Below are 24,454 nucleotides of genomic sequence, written 5' to 3'. Positions count from 1 at the left end.
TATAGTTTTAGAGTTATGTCCTGGACAAAGTTCAAAGTATAAAAAATGAACAAAGGGCAGTAATTCCAAAATTAGGCAAGGCAGAGTTATGGTTCTTGTGCACTGCACAATCATCTACCCAATGAATTCTATCTACTCTTAAAATTTCATGTGGATACCTCTTGTTGTTACAGAGTTATGTCCCGGACTAGAGATGCGTAGGGGCAGACAGACAACCAGATGGACATGCAACCAAATAGTGATAAAGAACCATTTCTATTGTTATTTTCTTTTGTTTAATAGATGGGCCAAGGCCCCTTATTCTATTGTTACGAAATGAATTTTATTTGTCTCTTTTGTTAAGTTTACAGTTAGATGGCCCCCTATCTCCATGTGGTAGTGAGGATGGACAGATAGACGGACAAAGTGGCGACTATAACCTCACCCTTCGGGAAGCATAATAAGGTATAATTTTTAATTTGATACTATGGCTTCAAGTTCAGCTTTTAGAAACCATAGCTTTATTACTTACAAAATATCTTTTACTATAAATGTGTCTGAAAAACATGAATGCTCCTGCCACATATCTTAGGACACCATTTTTTTTGCAATAAAATACCTTAAAAAAAAAAGATAAACAAAAAATGTTGATAAAAAACAGTTTCTTTTGTATATTCACACTGATTGCTGACATTTGACCTCTTATTATGACCTTGACACCAGGTCTTACACATGACACCCGATCTCATCATGCTACACATTTGTGCATAGTTATTTTAAAATTCCTTCATACATGACAGAGTTATGGGCCCAACAAGATTTCCTTATGACAGACCTTTGACTCTAAGTGTGACCTTTACCTTGAAAATAGGGATCTAGGTCTTGTGCATGACACACCAACTCATCAAGCTTCATATTTGTGCCAAGTTATTTCAGAATCTTTTGATGCATAACAGTTATATGCTGGACAAGGTAACCTTTGACCTCTAAGTGTGACCTTGACCTCGGAGCCTAGGTCTTGCATATGACACACAATCTCATTTGAAGCTACACAATTGTGCCAAATTGTTTCAAAATCCCTTGATGCTTGACAAAATTGATATCACCTTTTTATGTCAGTGAGACATCAAATTACTTAATTGAAGAAATACATGTATCAAATTTTTCTAAGTCTGGGAGATAAAAAATTACTATTTCGGTGCAATATCAAATTACGATGTAGGTACTAGAAATATCAACTTACTGTGTCTTGGAGATTTTGTGGAGAAGTATTGCTCGAGTTCTAGATACCGGACAACATCTTGTAAATCAGTAGCTTCTCCAATCTGTAACATCACAGGTATATTATATCACAATTAATACTTTATCATAAATTGTACTCAAATTATTCGTTGAAAGTAAATTAACAAGTACAACTCAGTAAATAATTACAAGAACATGTTCAAATTTTTAATTTTCTTAAATGCTTCATTAATCTGCTTCATATTTCCACAGAGAGTCAGCTTTGACGTCATACACTTAAAATCTGTATCAGCGATTAATTATCCCGCAAGCTTGAATTTTCAAATTTGTGAATAAATATGACTATAATATGTAAATATATATAAAATTAAATGAATAACAATAAGAGATCAATAATCAACTCAAACGTTCGGTCACGTAAAACAATATGGATGAAATCGATCAACTTCAAGGGCCTATGAATCTCGTGCAAGGGATTGTGAGCCTGGATGGGAAAATGTTCTATTTTTTGAGCTTCTTATCCCTCTGTATTATAAGTCACTGATATTTCTTTATAAAATATTAACTGATATTTCTTTAACAAATATTATGTCTCAAAAAACAAAATGAATCTTGTATAATATTCCGACCCAACTGGTGTTTGAGATTAATTTTAGATAATTTTGGATATTTGAATTCTGGAAAGATCCAATTTCTAAACAGCCAAGCCAAGTTATTACACAAAAAATATTTGTTCACATATTGTTATTCTATAAGTACACATTGAATTTTTTTTTTCAGTACCAGTTCCAAATTGAATGCTTTATTCAGCTACATGTATAATCCTGTTTACACTACCTGTTTGGTTACCTTGCAGTTCCATGATAGTATTTAAAAAAAATCATGCTTTTCTCATATTTCATATTTCCAACAGACCTATACATGTACGTAGCTACATTCAGTACCTGATTGAATACAATGACAATCATATCTTTTCACTAGCTGTTCCAAAACAGTGCTTAATTTACAATGCAATTTTAAATAGCAATTTTAATTATCAATTTATATTCACAGTAGCTGTTTTTCAAAACAGTGTGCAATTAAAAAATACAATTTTAATCATCAAGCTATATTAACCTTTTCCCTCATATTGACGTGTTTTGACTGCTTTCCCCCCCCCCCCCCCTTTTCTGAGGCCTCAAACAGTAAAAAAAATGCCCTATTTTTAGACCCACAACACTGTTTTTCGTTTGAGAAATGGTGTTAAAAAAGTGACCACATTTTCGGCGCTGCCCGGGCATCAGAGGGTCGCCAGAAGGGGGATGTGCCCCCTTCTGTTTGAGGGGTTTGAAGGGGGGCGGTAGTCCCCCTCATCTCCAAGAAAATTTTGGACATGTGACAGGCTAAAAATGGCCTCAGGTCGATCTTGTAACCAATGCTGAAAAGCCTTTTCATTCAGAAGTTGCAGCACTTTGAAATCAGTTTTGATGGAAAGAAGCAATGCAAAATAGGGATTTTTGGCAATTTTGAGACGTCCCCCATTGCCATGGTAACAGGAAATTTACAATTGAGCATATTGTTACAGAGGCTATGGTCTAAGTCAACACTTGTGGCAAGTTTCATCAGTGTTGAAGCATTTTTCATAATTTCATAGCAGTTTGAACTTGTAACAGGAGGCTTTTCAATGGAAACGGCCATTTTTCACAATATGCTCATGGGGTAAAAGGTTAACAGTACCTGTTCCCAAACAGTGTTTTCCACTCTTTGTTGGTCAAGTTTTTCCCAGTTAATTCTCTTCACATTCATCTGTGATTTATCTGGTGAGCTGGTTCCTGGCAGCTGAGGTGCTGGAGGAGGAGGAGCAACTGTAAACATATCAAACCAAATTAATATGTTGATAAGGGTGATAAGGTGGCCAAGTGGTTAAGGTGTCTGCCTCTCAACCCAGAGATCATGGGTTTGAGCCCTACTCGGGTTATGACCATGTTTCTTCATATGACACCAGTACTGGTTGGTTCCTGGAAGCAGACTAGAAAGTGATTTATATGAGTTGCAAGAACTTGTTTCGCAATCGAGCTTAAATAAATATGTTTAAACCAATATGTTGATAGTCTAATAAGGAGACAGGAGTAGTAAATTGTTTCTACAAAACTTAGGATGAAATATGAAGTTAAAGATGAAAAAAATACACTAGCTTGCAGATTCTTTTTAAACATTGCTCCATTACAGAGAATCATAATGAAAAAAAATTTAGGTCACCGTCCTATAACATACTTTCATTTCAAATATGCATATTACACACAGAGTAAACTCTTTCAATCTATGACTTGGGTGAAGGCATCTGATGTTAATAATGGCAGACATTGTCCTATCTCTATCAAATACCAGACCAGGCTGCATTTCTCTATACATGTAGTCTTACCTTAATTCATATTTTAATACTTTCATATCACCATCTATAAAATTGAAAAAGGACAGTTCCAAGTACAAAGCAGTTCATTACACAAATTTGTTGGAATTATGATTGAATAAAAGAAATGGTAACTATCAATTTCATTAATTATATGCAACAAACCTGGTGGTGGGGGAGGTGGAGGTGGAGCAGGTACAGACGAAGTTGTCTCCCCATTTATAGATGGCGCCACTTTGACGTCTGCTGATTTTCTCTTAGCATCGCCACTGTTCTCAAGGTCAGACACTTCCGCTGCGACTGCTGCGTCCAATTGTTTTAAGGCTGTCAATGCATGTCTGTTAAATGTGTCCCCTGAAATTATATGTGTAACACATGAGGAACAAGGTCATAGTATGAGCTTCATAAAACAAAACCATAGACAATTAAAACTGAATTTCATGAATCTTCACCTGAATTTCAAATGTTTTTCACATTTCTTGCAAATAAATAAATGAATTCAAGAAAATCTCAGAAACAACTGTATGTTATCAAAATCTTGCAAACAAATTTAAATGTACATACCAAATACAAATAAATACATGTACATGAATGTATTACATTATATACTGCAGAAATTGTCACTGCCTAGTTTTTCATCCAAAACTTGTGTTTTAACAAACTTTCAGAGCAGATTAATTCAGAAATTTTGGAAGTTTTTTGAGGAAGAGATGTTTATATTTATTGAGTAAAAATGTGACCTATACAATTCTCCATTATCTATGGATCTTGTATTCTCAAAGCTTGTTTAAATATAAATTATTTCTTTATATCTTTGGCACCAACACAATAATGGTCATATGGCTACATTCCAGCTTTTCTAGTGGAGGAAGACCTCAGGTTCCCCTTCATGCTTTATTTCAGGCACAAACTGGCACCCGAGTACAGCCACCAACGTTCCATTAACTAATTATAACAGCAATTTCATTTTCTTAATATTTATAATATTCAGAAGTTACTGTTTCTTCTGGTCAGTTGCATTTTTATATATCTAAACCAAGCATATCCAACATTTTGATGACAGAGTTTATCATCTATTATAGCCAGGGTCTTTCAAATAGAAATTTGAAAGACCCTGTTTAATAACTTAACTGTATAATAGCTTAATATATAAATGTATTTTAACTCAATATATTGTTAATATTTACTCTTCAATATATCGATACAATATTTTCTGTCAATGACAGCCCTAGTGATACATACCTCCCATTTTAGCAAATTTAGATACTAGCAGCTGAGATTGGGCCCGCCTCTCTAACTCAATCTCATTGTCACTTTCTGTCCCACTTGTCATAAAATTTGGCGGAATTTTTAATCTACTGTTCTCGTCCACATGGTCTATAACAAAACTTGGTGGACTCCGCGGTGAATCATCACTTTCAGCAGTGTTTTCAAACCCCATGAAATTAGCGGGAAATCTAACTCTTGGTCCAGAATCACTTAAATGTGGTCTTACGCCACTATTTGACACAGGTGAAAAGAGTCTACCCTCTAAGTTTTGAACTTCCTGTGCTGAATATAGTCTTTGACTGGGATTTAAAACCCCTGGAATATTTTGAGAGTTCAAGGTCATTGGAATTGTTTGGCCGGGAAGCTGTATACTAATTGGTGAATGTAAGGACGACTCTTGGAGCTGTCGTTCAATTGGAATAACTGTAACATACTTGAAATTCTCACGATCAAATTCTGTAAGAAATTTGAATATTAAGATAACACAGTATTAAGTTTTAAAGTCAACTTCTATATCCTGTAAAATCATTATTATTCGTGGGGCACGAATTTTTGTGGTTTTCGTGGGTAGGTCAATCCACGAATTTAAGATCCGACGAACTTTTATCCCGACAAATACTTCTTACCCTGTCTCTGTTCTATATATTACAAACATGCGTCGGCTCTTTTCCGGCCGATATTTCGTGAAATGAATGTAAGTACAGACAGATAACCAGGTTAGTGACATATTAAATCCGTTTGCAATATTTAAGAAACTTGAAAGAAAACTCGATTATATGTCCTCAATTTACTGTCACAAATGTCGCATATACATACTTGATCGTTGTAGTCTACTAGGACTTAATTGTGTTAACAAGAATACTTGACATAATCGAGTTAATATGGGAACCCAGGCAGTGCAATAATTAGCGCTAATAAAAATTCTCAGTTTGCTCTTATTAATTTTAAAAAAATGTCTTTGATATTAATGTCGTAAGTACACAAAATTATAAAAAATACGATCGCTAAAACAGATTTATTGTACTTTCTTTCGTTGATTTTGAATGCTCCAGTTTATATAATTTTTAATCAGTTTTTGTGCTATTGCTATTATTATAAATTATGCGATGTTTACATCGGCGAATTACAGGGGCAGTGTGTCCAATGGAGGTGCATATCATGTCACATAAATGTGTTAATTGCAGTCAATTATCGGCAGTAACTGTGCTGTATTAGAGTTATACCCAGAGGCAAGGATTAAATTTATTGACAACCGCTGTGTGACAAGTAAAGATATGTACATGTTGTAAGTAACAATGTTCGGCGATTAAAATTACTTTGCATTAGGTTACTGAATTTTTTTTTTTACAAGAAAACGAAAATCCACGAATTTAAGAACCACGAAAATGCCCGTTTTGATAAAACCACGAACTTTCATGCCCACGAATATAAGTGAATTCGCAGTACCTATTAACAGCAAATTCATAGAAATGTTATATCGTATCATTAAGTTACATTGAAAATGTGTACACTTTCTGGTAAATTCGTAATAATGGAAAAAAAAATGTTGATATACATTATTTACACATATTTTCTAAATCAGTTTGACCTTTGACTAGTATAATAGTTATTTAACTTTGAATGAGGGTAATTAAATTCAATCATCCAATTGGCTTTTAGTCAAGCAGTACAATGTACTATAATTACATAAGGGAGATGAAAGTGTTATATGTCATGGTGATATAGAGGTTTTGTATTATTTTAAGTAAGTTTTTTATACTGTACCTGGACTTTGTCCTTTAGTCAAAAATTCTTTAACTTCCTGTACAGCTCTTCGTGTCTCCTCTAGTTCTTTAATGATTGACAGGTCTAATCCACCAAGGGGAGCTGTATTAGTAATGATATATACAGATTTGAATAAGCTCACAAGTGAACAAGTGACAGAAAATTGTCAGACAAACATTTTTACATTTTCATAACCCCTAATTAATTAATAAATGAATCACAGGACATTGATAAAATATCATAGGTATTGGATTGTTCTGGTAAGGTTTAGATGAAACCCTTTTAGATTCGGTTCACTCAAGAACTACAGTTGTTTGCAGATTCGATGTAGTCTAAATGCATCTACAGAATTAGTAATAGTTGAAACATATACCTGCAAGTTTATACTGACACAATCAAAATAAATCCACAAAAATCTGCCAAGTAATAGCATACATACTAACAGGGCTTTGCCATAATAGAGGACAATAACCCCTAAGTCTGCTGTCTAAACCCTTAACTGTTAAAGAGGCTAACTTTCAGTACCTTTATCATATAGTTCTTTCTATCAAGATAGGACTTTTCAAAAGCTAGGAGCTTTGAAATACATACCAGTAGGTTTGGATTTCGATTTTCTGTCCCCAGATCTAGAGATAAAATCATGCTCCTCATCAGATGACATATACGGCTGGAATATATATTATAAAGCTTGAGACAATATTTACCATTTGTATTTATATTTACAATGACATCTAAGCTTTTGTAATATTGAGCTGACACAGTCTGATATTGAGCTATGACTCATTCTCATAAGTGAACTCAGAGATAACCAAAGCTTCCATAATATTAGCATTGTATTACTCTATTTTATCTCTTGTTAACTTCTGAATGGGCCCAGCTGAGATCACGAGACTTAGCATGTCTGGAAATTCATACAAAGACTTTGTCTGAAAATGAAAACAACCTTTAAGAGTATAAAATTTAATAAAAGAATATCTACTTCATCGAAAGTGCAATTTCAAAGAAATTACAAAGTTTCTTTTGGAAGGCATTGGTTATTCATTTTATAAGGTTGTAGGTAATGTTTGGTAAGAACTTTAATAATATTTTACAGGAAATGTTTACGTTTGGGATACCTCTGTGGAAATAACTAGAATTCTGGGACAATCCCAGACATTCGGGACATTTCGGCATGATTGCCAGAGCTTAGACATTATTATACTCAGCCGACAAATCTCATATTAATTTCAGACATTGTCATAATTATTAGTAATGAGATAAATTATTTTAAAGACTTTATTTCTAACGGTGTTTTTCCCCACATTTTGGAAAGACTTACAGTTAGGTCTTAATAACAATATTACAACAAAAGACAGAACTAAATCAGAAATATGCATTGCAATCTGCAGTCCTGTACTGCAGTCCTTAATAAAGTCAGGAAGATAATGAATAAACTTACATGTACCTTTTTGGATGTGGATTTCTTTGGTAAAGTAGATTCAGACTCTGAAAACAATATCATAATGAAAGTGAATGTTAAAAATCACATAAGGACATACCTATAGCAAGGTATTTTACATATGATTTCATTAAAACAAAATAAACATTAGAGTATTATATTAAGATTTGTATTACAAAAAAGTTTAACACACAAAAGAGGAAAATAAGAAAAGAAATAATAATATCAAAACACCCACCATACCCCAAAAAGCTAAAAAATTGCCTTATCATTGAGAATCAACTATTAAAATTGAAATAAAAATCTCTAAAATTATACCTTAAGACAGCTTTTAAAGTAACATTGGACCATATTATTATTTACTATCTTTGCATGTCTCCCTTACAGAAATGTTGCTGATTAAGCCTATGCGACCAGTGCAGACCAAGATCAGCAAGCACATTTCATCTCATCATGGTCCTCAATTTTAGCTATTCAGTCAATTAACATTTTGAAATTTTCCCTTCAAGTAATGAAAAGTTGTCCAGATTGAAAGATGGACAAGGGCATTTAAGATATGTAGCAGGAAAAGGGTTAAAGAGAGCAAAGGCCTAGTAGTTAAGTGATGATCCACTAAACCGGCTTTCCTTGATAACAAACTAGTAATTATCAATCCACAAATAACAGACTTCGAACCCCACATGTTATTTCTCAATCAGCAAGGAGAGACAAACGACCATTACTCTAAATGTCCTAGATCAATGGTTACTGAGTTTCCTAAATTATGACCATTTTTACCTGACGTAGTTTGTAGACTGGACACCTGTTTTGTTCCTACTCTCTGTCGAACAACATCTTGATGCATCTGTGTTAACAGAGGTATGATGTACATCCATAATGTCCTCTTAGAGGGCGTGTCTAGAATGACATCCAGATCCTCAATCAAGTTATCAACATTTCTGAAATAGAAATATTCCTCTTTCCTCTTAGCCTCATATTGCAGAATATATTTCATGGACTTGTTCATTTTTTTGTATGGAACAGTCCATTGCCATTTGTAAGGGGGTTCAATATTATCATTATCATCATGTCATTTCTAAAGGGGTTATTATCACCAAAAGTATTCAGAAAATTAAATGGAACAGCAAGTTATACATGTCTTTTCTATTAGATATATTTTCATATTAAAAGTCTAGGTCACAACATACATTGAAAATTAAATTAAATTAGGTCAAAGGTCAAGGTCACAGCCACATTGAGAATTAAACTGTTAATACTGGCAAAAGACCTTGCTTTCTTCCACTATCAAATTCATTTTTAGATATAAGCCACTGCTTTGAAATTTAAGTGAGAAAAAAGTCTCCTTTGAAAGTTGGAGGACACAGGCTAAATCTTTGGCTAAGAGACTGTTAAATCTTAAAATATATTTCAAAAACATTTTAAAGGTCTCTATCTTCTATGCTTCTTAGAATAAAAAAAAAAGTACACATGTACTGGTTGGTTTGGAATTAAGTTAACAAGGTTTATGTATATTCAAAGCATTTAATGTTTGGAATTTAGGTCATGCCACAACTGAAGAGGTCAAATGATGACTTTTAGGGATCGCAGGTGGAGGACCACAATCTCAGGTGACCCTTCGAGTATTATTTCACATACAAGGTCAAGTTGGCTTTCTGTAAGCTAGCTTGATAATCTTCTCTTAGAAAGAATCCAAAGTCTCTGTCAGTCACTTCATTTTAAATGACTGTACAAATACCATTAGGAGTGAATAAATAGAGGATATTAAATGAGTGTAGGTTCAATACTGAATTCATTGAACAAATCAACCAGTTCAATAAATTCAGTAATGAACCTATAGGAATTTAATATTATATTTATCACATAAACAAATTAAAGACTGTTTAAAGTGCAAAAGACAGTCTTTCATTTTATAACCGTAACATTTAGCATGTTTTTACACTAAATATGTTTTACAATGTTAATGACGTCACTGCGAAATATATGCACAGCTGTGCAATACCACTTTTACAGAGTCATAAAATCGGCGATAAAGTGAATATATACCTGTTTTCAGAGTAGAGTTGAAGGGCTTTTTTCAGCATGGACCTCTCTCGCGATGTGAGGAGATACTCTACCTGCTGTTGAAATGATGATATTTTGATGCTGGACTTGCGGGAGCCCCACGCAGATGTACTGGTTGTATCACCTGAAACCATAGCAACAAAAAAATATAAAGAAAAACCTGTGAAAGAACTACCTTAATGTAAAATTTGTTAAAAACAACAATTATCTTTTCTTTTTGAATTTTCCCAACTCTATCAAGAAATATCAGAAAACTGGTCTTACTCTCTCTTTTGTAAGCCAGATATTACAGGTCTAAACCATAGGCTATTGGTTTTCATGCATGCAATATAAAAACATTCTAAAGAGTATAAATGGTTATCAATTTCTAAAGAGACCAGGCTGTTATAGTGGGCTTCAAGTCTGACAGAAAAAATATTATTATAATTATGTGCCCTGTTTATACTTGTCAGCAGCCAGTACTATACACACTGATAATAATACATGATTAATGGTCACCCCTAGAAAATGTACATAGTCCACTGAACCAACGTTCCTTGCTTAACTAACCAGTAATTACCAATTTTTCCAAAAGTGACCTGACTATTAATATCACATGATTTCTGAATCAGATGTGAGAGACAAATGACCATTAGGCTCAATGTCTGATATCAGTTGTCACAAGGATGTTTCACTTCGCCCAATAGTAGAACCAGCGATCCATGGACTTCTAATCCCACATGATTTCTATATTAGTAGTGAGAGACAAATAACAATTAAAACCAATGTCCAAGAACAATTGTCACTTCACCGTCATCCCTGAATTATGAGTCTGAGGCTCTCCCTTATAGTCCCTATTGAGCTTCATGAATGAACATGTTTGATGATTCAAAGCTTTTTTGAGAAACTCAAAAGGAAAGTATGATAAATGTTCTATATCTTTGACTTTATACAATAGAATAATAAAATAAAACATATGTTACCATCTCCTGACCAGTTTTGGTGATTTCTGCCATGTTCTATTTTTTCTATGCATTCTGAAAATAAAAAAAACAAAAGAGACTTTTGTCTAAAAATATCAAACAGATGTACATGTTTTATAAACAGCAGCTTCTAACTTAAACAGTGGTTATTACTGATATAATAATCTACTATTGCAACAGGTATTCTTAAACTATCATTTTATTGCTGTAAATTTGCTTGTACAAAAAACATTACTACTATATCTCAATTTAACCTTTTTTGATCTGTTCAAGCATATGTATGAGTGATTTTTTAATAAACACCTATATGGAAAATAATAATTATGTAGACACTTATTTTAAATTGCTTTCAACAAAGGTATTTTTCTATTTTCTGTCTTGGTTGGTTTAAATATATAACTCTGTGGTAACTGATCACTATTAATGATAAGGAAGAGACCTCAGATTTTTTTCAGACTAAAGCAGACACTTGAATAGATCCTCAAACCTTAAGTTAGCTGGCACTGGTTAGCTTCCTCACACAAAAAAATCAGCCTCCATTGTGGGAGTTAAACCAACAGCAGTGAATGGCATTCCAATGAACCGAACTACTCTGTCAAGGAAGCCTATTATTCCTTATGTATTATTTATATAGCTAGCCAAATGTAAGACTGAACCTATCATCTCAAAGAATTATACATTATCAATCCATTTGTTTGTCTCATATGGCCACTTTTCAGCTAAACTGGTGCCCCTCAGTTGCCCCTCTGTGCTTTATTTCAGGAATGAGTGAGCATACAAGTAGAAACACTGACATTCTGTAAGCTAATGCAATAAATTTTTCATATGAAAGAATCCAAAGTCTCTGGTGGGATTCAAACCCACTGCAGTGAGGGACAAGTACATGTAGTTCTAAATCAACAACCTTAACAATTCAGCCATGGACACCCCAATATAAGACTATCAAAATGTCACTGAGGAATAAAAGAATTTGTAAAGCCCAAAATAACTTTAAGAAAGGATAATTTGGACCTTACCTAACAGAATGTCTCTAGGCAGGGAAATTTGGTTAATACAATACTGTTGATGAGGTGGTGAAAGTCTTGCCAAGATAAACATCCATAATGTCTTCTTGGAGGGCGTGTCCAGGACAGCAGAAACAGATTCAAACAACTCCACTATGTTACTGAAATGAAAAAGAGATTTATTTAACCCTTAACCTGCTGGAACTGAAAGTGATTAGTCTTTGTCACCGCTAAAACCCCAGGTCTGACTGTACAGACTGATGCCTGCACATCCAAGCAGTCTGACCAAGCTCTATACTGTTGGTAGCTAAAAATTTGTACTTTAATATTGAAATCCCTTAAACTCATGGTGAATGAACTGTTTCAAATTCAAAGCTGGGCAAATCCATATAAAAATTTCTTTAATTTGTACAGAATTAACAGGGTACATATGCTTGAAAATAGCACTTTATAAACTTGGCGTATTATAAAAGATTACTAGATATATTATAAGATTTTTTTTTCTTACCTAGTGCTTTCATACTCTATCCATGCTTTCTTGACCTTTGACCTTTCCTTAGTGGTTAGCAAAAATTCTGCCTGCAAAAAATTACTCATTAGTCTTGCTTGTTGATTTTTGATGACATTTTTGTGCTCATAAACATATAGCACTATAAAAAATTTGTTAAGTCCTGTTAAACTCTGATAATGCAGGGCTTAAATAGATCTACAAGATTTTGTTACACTATCAGCTTCTTTTTTTTAAATCTAAAAAATAAGAAAGGTTCTAAAATCTTGCAGCATTTGATTGTTAGATCTGAAATAAATTGGAATGGTTTTCAAATCCTAAAATGCCCTACTCAACACATTTGAAGAAACATATAAAGATCAATATAAAACAAGCACTACCTTGACCTTCGACCTTGTGATCTCTAAGTGTGTTGGTAGGTAAATATTATATGTTATTTTGGTTTTGGAGTGATATATGTGGATATATTACCTGCTAAGATTTTATATCACCCGAGCCGTTAGGCGAGGGTGATATTTTATCTTGGCAGGTAATATATCCACATATATCACTCCAAAACCAAAATAATAATTTTATTACCCTTCCCCTGCCGAGTTTAGACGATTTTTTAAAAAAATCATTGCTGTTTCAAATGAAACGTCGAAATAAGATTCCCTTTAGGGTACCTCTTCATCACAACATGACGTCACATAAATACATGACGTATTTTCCCGTACCTAACGAATGTAAACAAGAGAAAAGGAGTAGTCTATTGAAAGCACTTTTTTGTAATTAATATCAAGCTTTCACAAGGTCATATTTGTTTTCAATACTGATGGGAATTTGTATCATTACTCTACTTTGGTAAATATTTATCATTTGACAGTTAAAAAGTGCTTGTAAATCGGAATTTACACCGCGTAAAATCGAACCGTACGCGCATCACCTCAGCGCATGTCGTTTACAACGTTGGGTACCCAACGGGGAAATTTAGTGTGTATATTACCCGTCTGGCTCGGTTATATCAATTTCTTTCGGGTGATCAATATCCAATCAAAAAGGCGGAAAAAATCTGGAAGGGTAATAATATAAAATCTGTGAAGTCTGAAGGCTGTTATTTAGGTGGAAAGACTTTTTTGTGACAATTAAATACAGAAAACTAAAAATATCTTATGTCCCCCCTACCACCTGTGAATTAAGGAACATTATAAAGATTTTCAGTGCTTCTGTGACATGCTTAAAATTGTCCAAGCTATCATTTTTGTTTTACTTTTGATGAATTTAATGTCACACAGACAGAGAAAATGTGAATATATGTACCAGCTTCATGATGGTGGATGAGGACCTTAGGTAATCCTGATTTCAGGCAGACACCTTTAGGACCACTGACCTTCCGTAAGTTTAAATCCGATGTTTCTGACAGGATTTGAACCCACAGAGGTGAGAGACAAGTGATTTGAAGTCAACAACCTAAACCACTTGGACTGGTAGGCACTGTAGCACTTAATCTTTTAATGATAATCAGTTTGATTGGGGCAAATTTGTGAACTTTAAGTAGGCTTTCACACAGACCTTAGAATGCAAAATTTGAAAAGATATGTTTAAAATTTTTTTACATTTTATCAGAAACCCAAAAATCTGTTGTAAGTTAAGATTTTAAAATTGCCATCCACGATAAGTTATTTTGGGACCTTACTCTTTCAAGGTACGTCCTCCCTTCCTTGTCAACTATAAGTTTATTATCTTGTGTTGTCCAGTCTGACTCGGCATGGCTCGAAGTTGATGATGCGGAAGAATTTGAACCTTGGGCCCCAGAGCTGTATGGATCTGAAAAACAGATTTAGATATTAGTTAATTGAAGTTGATTGCATCCAAAATTGAACTTAACCTGTCTTTTGGTATAACATACATACACGCCAGGCATAAACACAATCATTCAAAAGTTATCCTGCAGAAACCAATATTGTCTTCAGACATACAGATGGACATCTAGCTGAATTTAAATAAGGGGCCATTTCTTTCGTTATTTTCTTTTGTTTGATAGAGGCTAGGCCCCTTACTTTATTGTAACAGAATATTAAACCTCATTGTTCTCTTTTGTTTAGTTTACAGTTAGATGCCCCCCCCCCCCTATTCTTATTTCTTTATTTCTTCATGGGGGCAGACAATGCCATAGATAGTGATCTATTAGCCTCAATTTTAATTGTATTTTATGATATTACCGAGATTATTACAATCCATTGCTACACTAAAGAATGAGTAATCATCTGGGACCATGATGTTTTTTAGTATTATCAAGGTTGGGCTAGATTTCAATCTGTTTACTTCTACCATTTGTCTGTATTTTCTACAAATCTGATGACTAAAGTACATACTATGGATCGATACCGAAAATTCTACGATAATGGGCCAAAAAATGGCTTCATTTGGTAGGATTGGGTTACAACTGACTGGTGAATAACCTTCACCAAAGGTCATTGTCATCTCAAAATCAAACAACAAACTCTAAAACTCATAAAAATCAAAGGGCTGCAACCTCTGTGGTATTTTCTGATCTTTGCAATCTAAATCATACTGACTATCTGTATGTATTTTCCTATATAAGTTTATTTTATATACTATAATTAATCTTACGCAGCGACTGCGTCTGTAACAGTTTGAGATTGATACATATGGAATTTTGCATGACTAGAGTTGCATCAAAAAATCATTTTCATTTTTTATGCAACCATACTTTATCGGCTACTTCCTTAAAAAAGGCACTTCAAAAAAAAAAGTTGCCCTCGACTAGGGTTTGAACCTTGGGCCTGTCACACCCTAAACGAGCGCGCTACCTCTGCACCACGGTGAAGTAATACATATGTAGCTTGAATAATAACAAATACATTGTAATTCTAAATTGAGAATTTCCATTCCGTGTTTGTAATCCTTACTAATTTCGAGGTATTTTCTTCACTATAAACCTGTTGTTTAACACGGATGAAAATAATTTAGCGAAAATCTTCTCGCCAAAACAGTACGACATGTATATATGCCACTACTCGACAGTCAGATTTATGTGTACATGTACTACGCTCTGGAGTATTCGGTAATCGACATAGCTAAAAATAGCATTTTCATTGATTAAGCTTTACGGAAATAGCCAAACATTTTTCATTGGGTAAAAAAGATATTCATCCGCAAAATGTGTGATTGTAACCTCATATTTCTATTGACTACTCTAAACTTTTAATGCACTGTAATTCGTTAAATGCATACATTAAAAATTATTCTTTTAAAATTGCTGGTTTTTAAGCAGTTCTGAGTGAGAACTACTTTGCGTTGTTAGGTCTGTTAGGAAAATTTGTGTTAGACCGTGGATGTTAGCTATGTATTTACTGATCTTGCGATCAGAAAATACAAAAACAACCTATCGGTATCACTGTGATAGAGATATCTAGATCCTAGACTTAATTGCTTGCACTCACTATATAAGTTCACATATTGCATTACAATAACATGTCTAGAGACAGGAAATGAATGTTGTTCATCCAATTCCAGGCAAATGTAATTTGAAAGCAACAAAGTCAGTCGAATGTAACAACATCACATTACATTATTCATGATATGATGGAACTAAATAGCAATTCTTGTTTCGCTAAATGAAAATTATTTTTAGCCAATTTAATATTACACTGAACAATTTTAATCCCAGGAAAATATCTGCCTTTTTCAGGAATGTCTCTTGTTTTTTACAGCTTTTTTTTCTTCAGAGATTTCTGTTCTTTTATAAATGGCTTATTTGGATGGAATTTTTCTTTTTTTCTAAGATATTTATCTCTTCAGAATATTCTCAAATAGTAACAAAACTATCTTTATTGTTAATTAAACCCCTGACTCTAGATATGCAAAAAATATAATTGTTCTTAATAATTATATAAGTGCATTAAATTACACAAATTTTTTAAATATTCTTACATTCCTCTTGGTCACACCGTAAAACCTCTAAAATTGGAGCTGTACCACTATCCTGTAATAACTGCACCAGGTGTGCATGACTACACTTTCTGAAAAGGAAAAGAAACAATTCAAAACCTTATAATCCCATTTGACTGAACTTTTAAATGAATTATTGCTTGTAACAATTATCATCTCTATTTATTGTAGGTGTTCGAAAAGTATCTTGAAAATTCTGACATTTCACCTTCAATGATGACATATAACCTTGAGCCAACACAGTGGATGTGTCAGTTCTGCAAATTGCATTGTAAAGATGCAAATATGAACCATATTCCAAAAAATTCTAACTAGGGGTATAGGACTTACAGAGCAGACACTGACCTTCAGCGAGACAGCAGGATAGTTTCCTCACTTAAATAATCCAAAGATTCTGATGGGATTTGAACCAATAGCAGTGAGAGGCAAGGGATTTGTGGCCTGCAACCTTCAATGCTCTGCCACATAGGATTTAACAATTACATTCATTAGGCAAGTTATGTAAATCCAAAGACCAAATTTTTTTATGTAAATCAAAGAAACGTTTATAGCTACTATTCAATGAATCTTTAACAATTACAACAATATATATACCTCACATCTATTCCATTCAGTTTGATGACAAAGTCACCTGGTTGAAGACCTCCTTTCTCTGCTGCTCCATTAGGATCAACCGTCTCTATGTATGCTGGGTTACTTCCCTTTATTACAAATCCAAAACTGTTGTTCTCCCTTACAATCTGCAAAGCTCTGCAAAATAAATCAGACACATTTGATACAAATAAAGGTCATTCTAAAGGCATGCTCATAATTTTCATTATGTCAAACTCATTTTTAATGTTTTAAAATCAGAGATCCAGGAACTTTCCTTTTCTGTCAATATCAACATCATTGTAACAATAAATTATGCCATACATTATATTATTCCTCTCACACATCACTGTCACACCAATATTACAGTATTACAGTCATAAACTATTGTCACAGTATTTCAATCTGATACACTATTGTCACAGTATTAAAGTCTTAAACTTTTGTCACAGTATTACAGTCATACACTATTGTCACAGTATTACAGTCATACACTATTGTCACAGTATTACAGTCATACACTATTGTCACAGTATTACAGTCATACACTATTGTCACAGTATTACAGTCTTAAACTTTTGTCATAGTATTACAGTCATACACTATTGTCACAGTATTACAGTCATACATTATTGTCACAGTATTACAGTCATACATTATTGTCACAGTATTACAGTCATACATTATTGTCACAGTATTACAGTCATACACTGTTGTCACAGTATTACAGTCATACTCTATTGTCACAGTATTACAGTCATACATTGTTGTCACAGTATTACAGTCTTACACTATTGTCACAGTATTACAGTCATACTCTATTGTCACAGTATTAAAGTCATACACTATTGTCACAGTATTACAGTCATACACTATTGTCACAGTATTACAGTCATACTCTATTGTCACAGTATTACAGTCTTACACTATTGTCACAGTATTACAGTCATACACTATTGTCATAGTATTACAGTCATACACTATTGTCACAGTATTACAGTCATAAACTATTGTCACAGTATTACAATATTAAACTATTGTCACAGTATTACAATATTTAACTACTGTCACAGTATTACAGTCATTAACCATTGTCACAGTATTGCAGTCAATAACTATTATCACAGTATTACAGTCAATAACTATTGTCACAGAATTAAAGTCATACACTATTGTCACAGTATTACAGTCATACACTATTGTCACAGTATTACAGTCATACACTCTTGTCACAGTATTACAGTCATACACTATTGTCACAGTATTACAGTCATACACTATTGTCACAGTATTACAGTCATACACTATTGTCACAGTATTACAGTCATACACTCTTGTCACAGTATTACAGTCATACTCTATTGTCACAGTATTACAGTCATACTCTATTGTCACAGTATTACAGTCATACACTATTGTCACAGTATTACAGTCATACTCTATTGTCACAGTATTACAGTCATACATTATTGTCACTGTATTACAGTCATACACTGTTGTCACCGTATTACAGTCATACACTATTGTCACAGTATTACAGTCATACTCTGTTGTCACAGTATTACAGTCATACATTATTGTCACTGTATTACAGTCATACACTATTGTCACCATATTACAGTCATACACTATTGTCACCGTATTACAGTCATACACTATTGTCACAGTATTACAGTCATACTCTATTGTCACAGTATTACAGTCATACTCTATTGTCACAGTATTACAGTCATACACTATTGTCACAGTATTACAGTCATACTCTATTGTCACAGTATTACAGTCATACACTATTGTCACAGTATTACAGTCATACTCTATTGTCACAGTATTATAGTCATACACTATTGTCACAGTATTACAGTCATACTCTATTGTCACAGTATTACAGTCATACTCTATTGTCACAGTATTATAGTCATACACTATTGTCACAGTATTACAGTCATACACTCTTGTCACAGTATTACAGTCATACACTCTTATCACCGTATTACAGTCATACACTATTGTCACAGTATTACAGTCATACTCTATTGTCACAGTATTACAGTCATACATTATTGTCACTGTATTACAGTCATACTCTATTGTCACAGTATTACAGTCATACATTATTGTCACTGTATTACAGTCATACACTATTGTCACAGTATTACAGTCATACTCTATTGTCACAGTATTACAGTCATACACTATTGTCAAAGTATTACAGTCATACACTATTGTCACAGTATTACAGTCATACTCTATTGTCACAGTATTACAGTCATACACTATTGTCACAGTATTACAGTCCTACACTATTGTCACAGTATTACAGTCATACTCTATTGTCACAGTATTACAGTCATACTCTATTGTCACAGTATTACAGTCATACACTATTGTCACAGTATTACAGTCATACTCTATTGTCACAGTATTACAGTCATACACTATTGTCACAGTATTACAGTCATACACTCTTGTCACCATATTACAGTCATACACTATTGTCACAGTATTATAGTCATACACTATTGTCACCGTATTACAGTCATACACTATTATCACAGTATTACAGTCATACACTATTGTCACAGTATTTCAGCCTGATACACTACTGTCACAGTATTACAGTCATAAACTATTGTCACAGTATTTCAGCCTGATACACTACTGTCACAGTATTACAGTCATAAACTATTGTCACAGTATTTCAGCCTGATACACTACTGTCACAGTATTAAAGTCTTAAACTATTGTCACAGTATTTCAGCCTGATATACTACTGTCACAGTATTAAAGTCTTAAACTATTGTCACAGTATTTCAGCCTGATATACTACTGTCATAGTGTTAAAGTCTTAAACTGCTGTCACAGTATAACAGTCATAAACTATTGTCAATATTTCAGCCTGATAAACCATTGTCACAATATTTCAGTTAAACATCAATGTCACACATTAGTTCAACCACACTATGAGGCATGTATCATTGTCACGGTATTTCAGTCAGACATCTTTGTCACAGTATTTTAGTCATACACTTTTGTCACACTATTTTAGTCATGTATCGCTGTGACAGTATTTCAGTCACACACTTTTGTCACACTATTTTGTTAACACCATAATCTCACTATTTCAGCCATGTTTCACTATCACACTATTTCTGTCTTACACTTTTGTAAGGGTATTATCAATCATTTATCAATGTCACACTCTCCCAATCTTACATCATTGTCACAGTATTTCAGGCATATACTTTTGTCACAGTACTTCAGTCTCACATCACTGTCAGACTATTTTAATCTACAATAATGCCACAACATTTTAGTCTTACACTATTATCACAGCATTTTAGTCTTACACCATTGTCACAATATTTCAGTCTTACACCAATGCCAATGATGTCACAGAATGATAAAACAGTTTATTGAAAATCTGTTTTGTACAAAAATAACACCTTTAAATAAGTTTAATTCTTTCACAGAAACTATTGCTTTCTTTAAAGTGGATACCAGCAACAAAAGGATCATCATAAATTGTTTTCATAGCATTAACTTCAAACATTATTGGTGATTTAAGATTTATGCCACACTGAACTTCCAGAGAAATCAATCAGCTAATTCTAACCCAAATAACATAAACCTTTTGATGTTGAAAAGGCTATTCACATGGACAATTCACATCTTATTATAACATTCAAACATGCACATCAAAAAGACATAAACCCTTCTGTTCCAAAGTATCTTGTATTTAGTTTCAAGGGTAATTTTTCTTGTCAAATAAGATAAAAGTGAACAAACATGAAAGAAGCAAAGATCTTGTAAAATCACAAAATGATTTCCCATTAATCATGAGGATAATTATCAGATCTTGCTTCTCCTTCAGTCAACAATACTGTTATAATCATTCCCCTATTACCTTAAAGGAACTCCACTGACGTCCAAAAGCCTAAAAACATAAAATCTGAATTTTTCACATAGAACAGCTAGGGTACTTAAACAGAAAGATAATGCAGAAGATAATTAAGAAATATTCTCAGAAGTAAAATAAAAATCAATTTTTGTGCTCTTATTTATTTGATTAAGTGAAAAACACTTTTCAATTTTGGCTCATTTTTCAGAAGGTTTGAATAATATAAAAAAATTTGCACTATCTACATGAAACTGAATATTATTATCTTGAAAAAATATTTCAAGTACCGTCAAATCAAAAAACCTCAGTGGAGTCCCTTTAAATTCTTTGTAAAAATAATTCATCATTCATTGCTACAATGCAAAACTTCTTTGGCGATTATTTTTTTGTATTTTTTGCGGCTTACTTTTCACAAATTTGCCCTGTATAAAAGATAACATGGCATCACAGCCTGACAAAATCGACTTCTCTTAAACTTGCAATTAGATTAATAACAAAACAGCTTTCATCAATTAAAAGTATCTCTAAGCGAAAAGCATGTCAAGAGGTTTACAAATTGATTTATTGATCGACCCAAAGCTTCTATCTTGTCAGGGAAATCAAATATCCCTGACTGTTAACAAGTTATATTATTTTCATCTGAAATAAATTGTCCAAAGTCACCAATGAATACAATAATTCTTAATACAGTTATTTTTGTTTATACTATGCTTATAAAGGTCCATCTGCCCTTTCAGGCACTGAGAGTATGGACCCCTTAAGTTGGGATTTTAGTTACATGTATATTGTTGTGGTCATATGGGACCATTCAAGCTTTGCTACAGGATATGCGGGAACCTCATGTGCCCTTCCATGAATTACATCCCAAAAATTTTAAGGATTCTTTATCTGTTTCAGAATAATCATGAAAAACAAGAATACAAGAAAAAAGATAAACAAGACAAGGCAACGTTAGCAGGACGAAGCCCAATACCGGGAGTGGACATAAAAATTTGTACACATTTACAGGCCTTTGAAACCTTCATGCAAAATCGATTTTTCTTAATTTGAAATAGCCTATTAAGTATAATATAAAATTTAATCAACCATATTATAAGTATTCATAATATAAACTCAGCAATTTACAAGTGTTTCAGCATTGTAATCCTGAGGGGCATCCTAACTACTTTCCGGTACTGTCTATGAACAGAGTCAACTGCATCATTTTCAATTATGCCGTGTTGAGCTTTCTTTAGGGATTCTGTTTTTCTCCATCCTATAAATGCTCAACAACAACATTTATATTTATGCTAAAGAGTAAAGATATACTTAAATGTTCACCACAGTGTATATAAATGGCATTTATACGCCCCCTTTGAAATATATCTCAGACACCAAATGTTATAATTATTCTATGGAAATGCTAGCTAAGAATGAATCACTCAATTTATTCATACAGAAGTTTTAAATATTATCTATACATGTATTAACAATGTTGAGAAGATAGATCAGTGACAAATGCTGTCAAAATTAGAGAAAAGGTCATTTACGAAACTATCATCTCTTAAAGGGAGTCCACTTAGGTTTTTTGACAAGTAGGAACTGGAAATATTTCTATGAGATTCATGTTTATTTACCCTGATTAAAAGTTTCAGACTTGTTCACTAAAGAATAATTATGTTTTTCTTTTGTTTTAGGGTAAATTGACCCCAGACAGTAAAAGTTTCAGGCTTGATCACTGAAGGAGATGCATTTATAAGCATGCATGAGCAAGCTAGAATCTCTGATAATCATTAAGTAGAATCACCGCCCTTCTGAACAGTGAGCTTGACAGCTGTCTTATGGTAGGAAATTTAGCGACCGGCTGCCAAGATTCGTACCCACAGTATCAATTGAGTCAGTCATACCAATCATTACTAAGAATGATGAATTACCTTCTTTGACCAAGTTTGTGAGAAGCAGACGGAGTACCGTTGATACTTTTTTCTGGCGTTGATTTCATTTTGGCCATATACTGTTGCTGTTGCCGTGTGATGTCATCAAACCGGATTCTCTGACGGGGAGGTATAAAAGGTCTGAAAAACGGAGAAAAATATGTATGTCAATGTAAACTTTTGTATAAAAATCACTCTGCTTTGTAGTTATAACATATGTATGTCACTGTAAACTTTCTTATGCATATCAGTCTGTTTTCAAGTCAAAACAAGACAAAACTGCTGAAAATTGCTGGATTATTACTCTGTTTTGAAGTAACGTCTGCTTTTTCTCAATAAATTGCCTGTTTGCCTTATCTTGCTATGCACTTGAAGTTTCCTACATTCATCATTTTTTCAGCTAGTTTATTTTGATTTAGAGGGTTTTGTTTATAAACAATTTACCACAAGAAACAATTATGCATTATATCCTCAACCATTTCCACTTTGACTTTGTGTAACAGACTTCTCCTATTTGAATTTAGACTGGCCGACTGTAAATTTGAGGGATTTATAATAAATCTTTTTTCAAAAATTGAGAACCTGATCAGTCTGTATAGCCCATACTGTTAAATCTAACAGATTTCCACGTAAAATTAGCCTTAAAAATTATATTTCTTTTAAGAGAATTGAAAACTAGGGGGATAAATCCCCCATAATACTGACATGGCAGCAACAACAATCAAATTAACAATTTTTTACTACTATGATTAATCAAACTTTATCACTTCATTTAGAAATGACATGGCAAAAAAGAAAGCAAACTGTTCATTAACATAAAAATACATTATCTTAACAAAGACCAACATTAGTGCAATTTTCTTCCTCAATTTTACATAAAAAACCCCTCTTATAAAGACATAACGGGTAATCTGCTGACCTAAAACTGTCATCTTTTTTTCTAGTATGGCAGCATCATTGTCAAAAGAAAAAAAACAATTTTAGAAACTTTGACCCAGCAGCATTAATATAATGGAAAGATTAAGGAAGTCTTAAAAAATCATAGAGGGGAAGTTTTTTTGGTTTTTTTTTTACAAATCATTTTTTACATCATTCTAATTGGCCACTGAAAGACCATACTCAGAGTTTGAGGTTGTAAGACCCTCTGTAGCTTTATTATCAAAAGTAGTTGTATTTTAAGGTTTCAAAATTACTTTTTTAAGTTTCAAAATTACTCTAACCATTAAAAGATGATCAACTGACCAGCTCAATGCACTATACATTTAAGTAAAGAAACATGACAAATAGAAATGATTGTTTGGGTGAAGAATGATTTGCAAAATAAACAAAAGATATCAAAACATCATTCTTGCATAATTTGTTTATTTCTAAAACTTACAATGTGTGGCATAGAATAGCAACAAATTGTCACATTCATGCAAAATATGCTTCAGAAATAAAAACTGTTCTCAATTTGAAGATTTTTTTTTGTATATCTTT

General features: G+C 33.2%; 1 protein-coding gene across 4 annotated transcripts in view; it reads right to left on the bottom strand.

Moving 5' to 3' along the window:
* Positions 1-23,116, bottom strand: part of LOC132713254 (delphilin-like) — a gene marked incomplete at its 5' end in the record, with an annotated part of 45,011 nt that extends 21,895 nt beyond the window's left edge. For 3 of the 4 annotated variants that reach the window (XM_060695759.1, XM_060695757.1, XM_060695760.1), the window contains 16 exon segments: positions 1,223-1,304; positions 2,938-3,065; positions 3,776-3,964; positions 4,853-5,335; positions 6,644-6,745; positions 7,235-7,310; positions 8,082-8,128; positions 8,859-9,019; positions 10,125-10,266; positions 11,105-11,158; positions 12,121-12,269; positions 12,617-12,687; positions 14,292-14,422; positions 16,553-16,641; positions 17,165-17,320; positions 22,976-23,116. In XM_060695759.1, the coding sequence (XP_060551742.1) occupies positions 1,223-1,304; positions 2,938-3,065; positions 3,776-3,964; positions 4,853-5,335; positions 6,644-6,745; positions 7,235-7,310; positions 8,082-8,128; positions 8,859-9,019; positions 10,125-10,266; positions 11,105-11,158; positions 12,121-12,269; positions 12,617-12,687; positions 14,292-14,422; positions 16,553-16,641; positions 17,165-17,320; positions 22,976-23,116 (2,201 nt within the window). 4 annotated transcript variants of the gene reach the window in all.
* Positions 23,117-24,454: the final 1,338 nt, after the last annotated feature.

The sequence above is a fragment of the Ruditapes philippinarum genome, unplaced genomic scaffold (genome assembly GCF_026571515.1).
Source record: "Ruditapes philippinarum isolate M1 unplaced genomic scaffold, ASM2657151v2 ctg5386_1_1_1_1, whole genome shotgun sequence".
Classification (NCBI taxonomy): Eukaryota; Metazoa; Mollusca; class Bivalvia; order Venerida; family Veneridae; genus Ruditapes; species Ruditapes philippinarum.
Note: the sequence above shows the minus strand (reverse complement) of the source record. Positions and strands in the feature narration are given on the sequence as shown.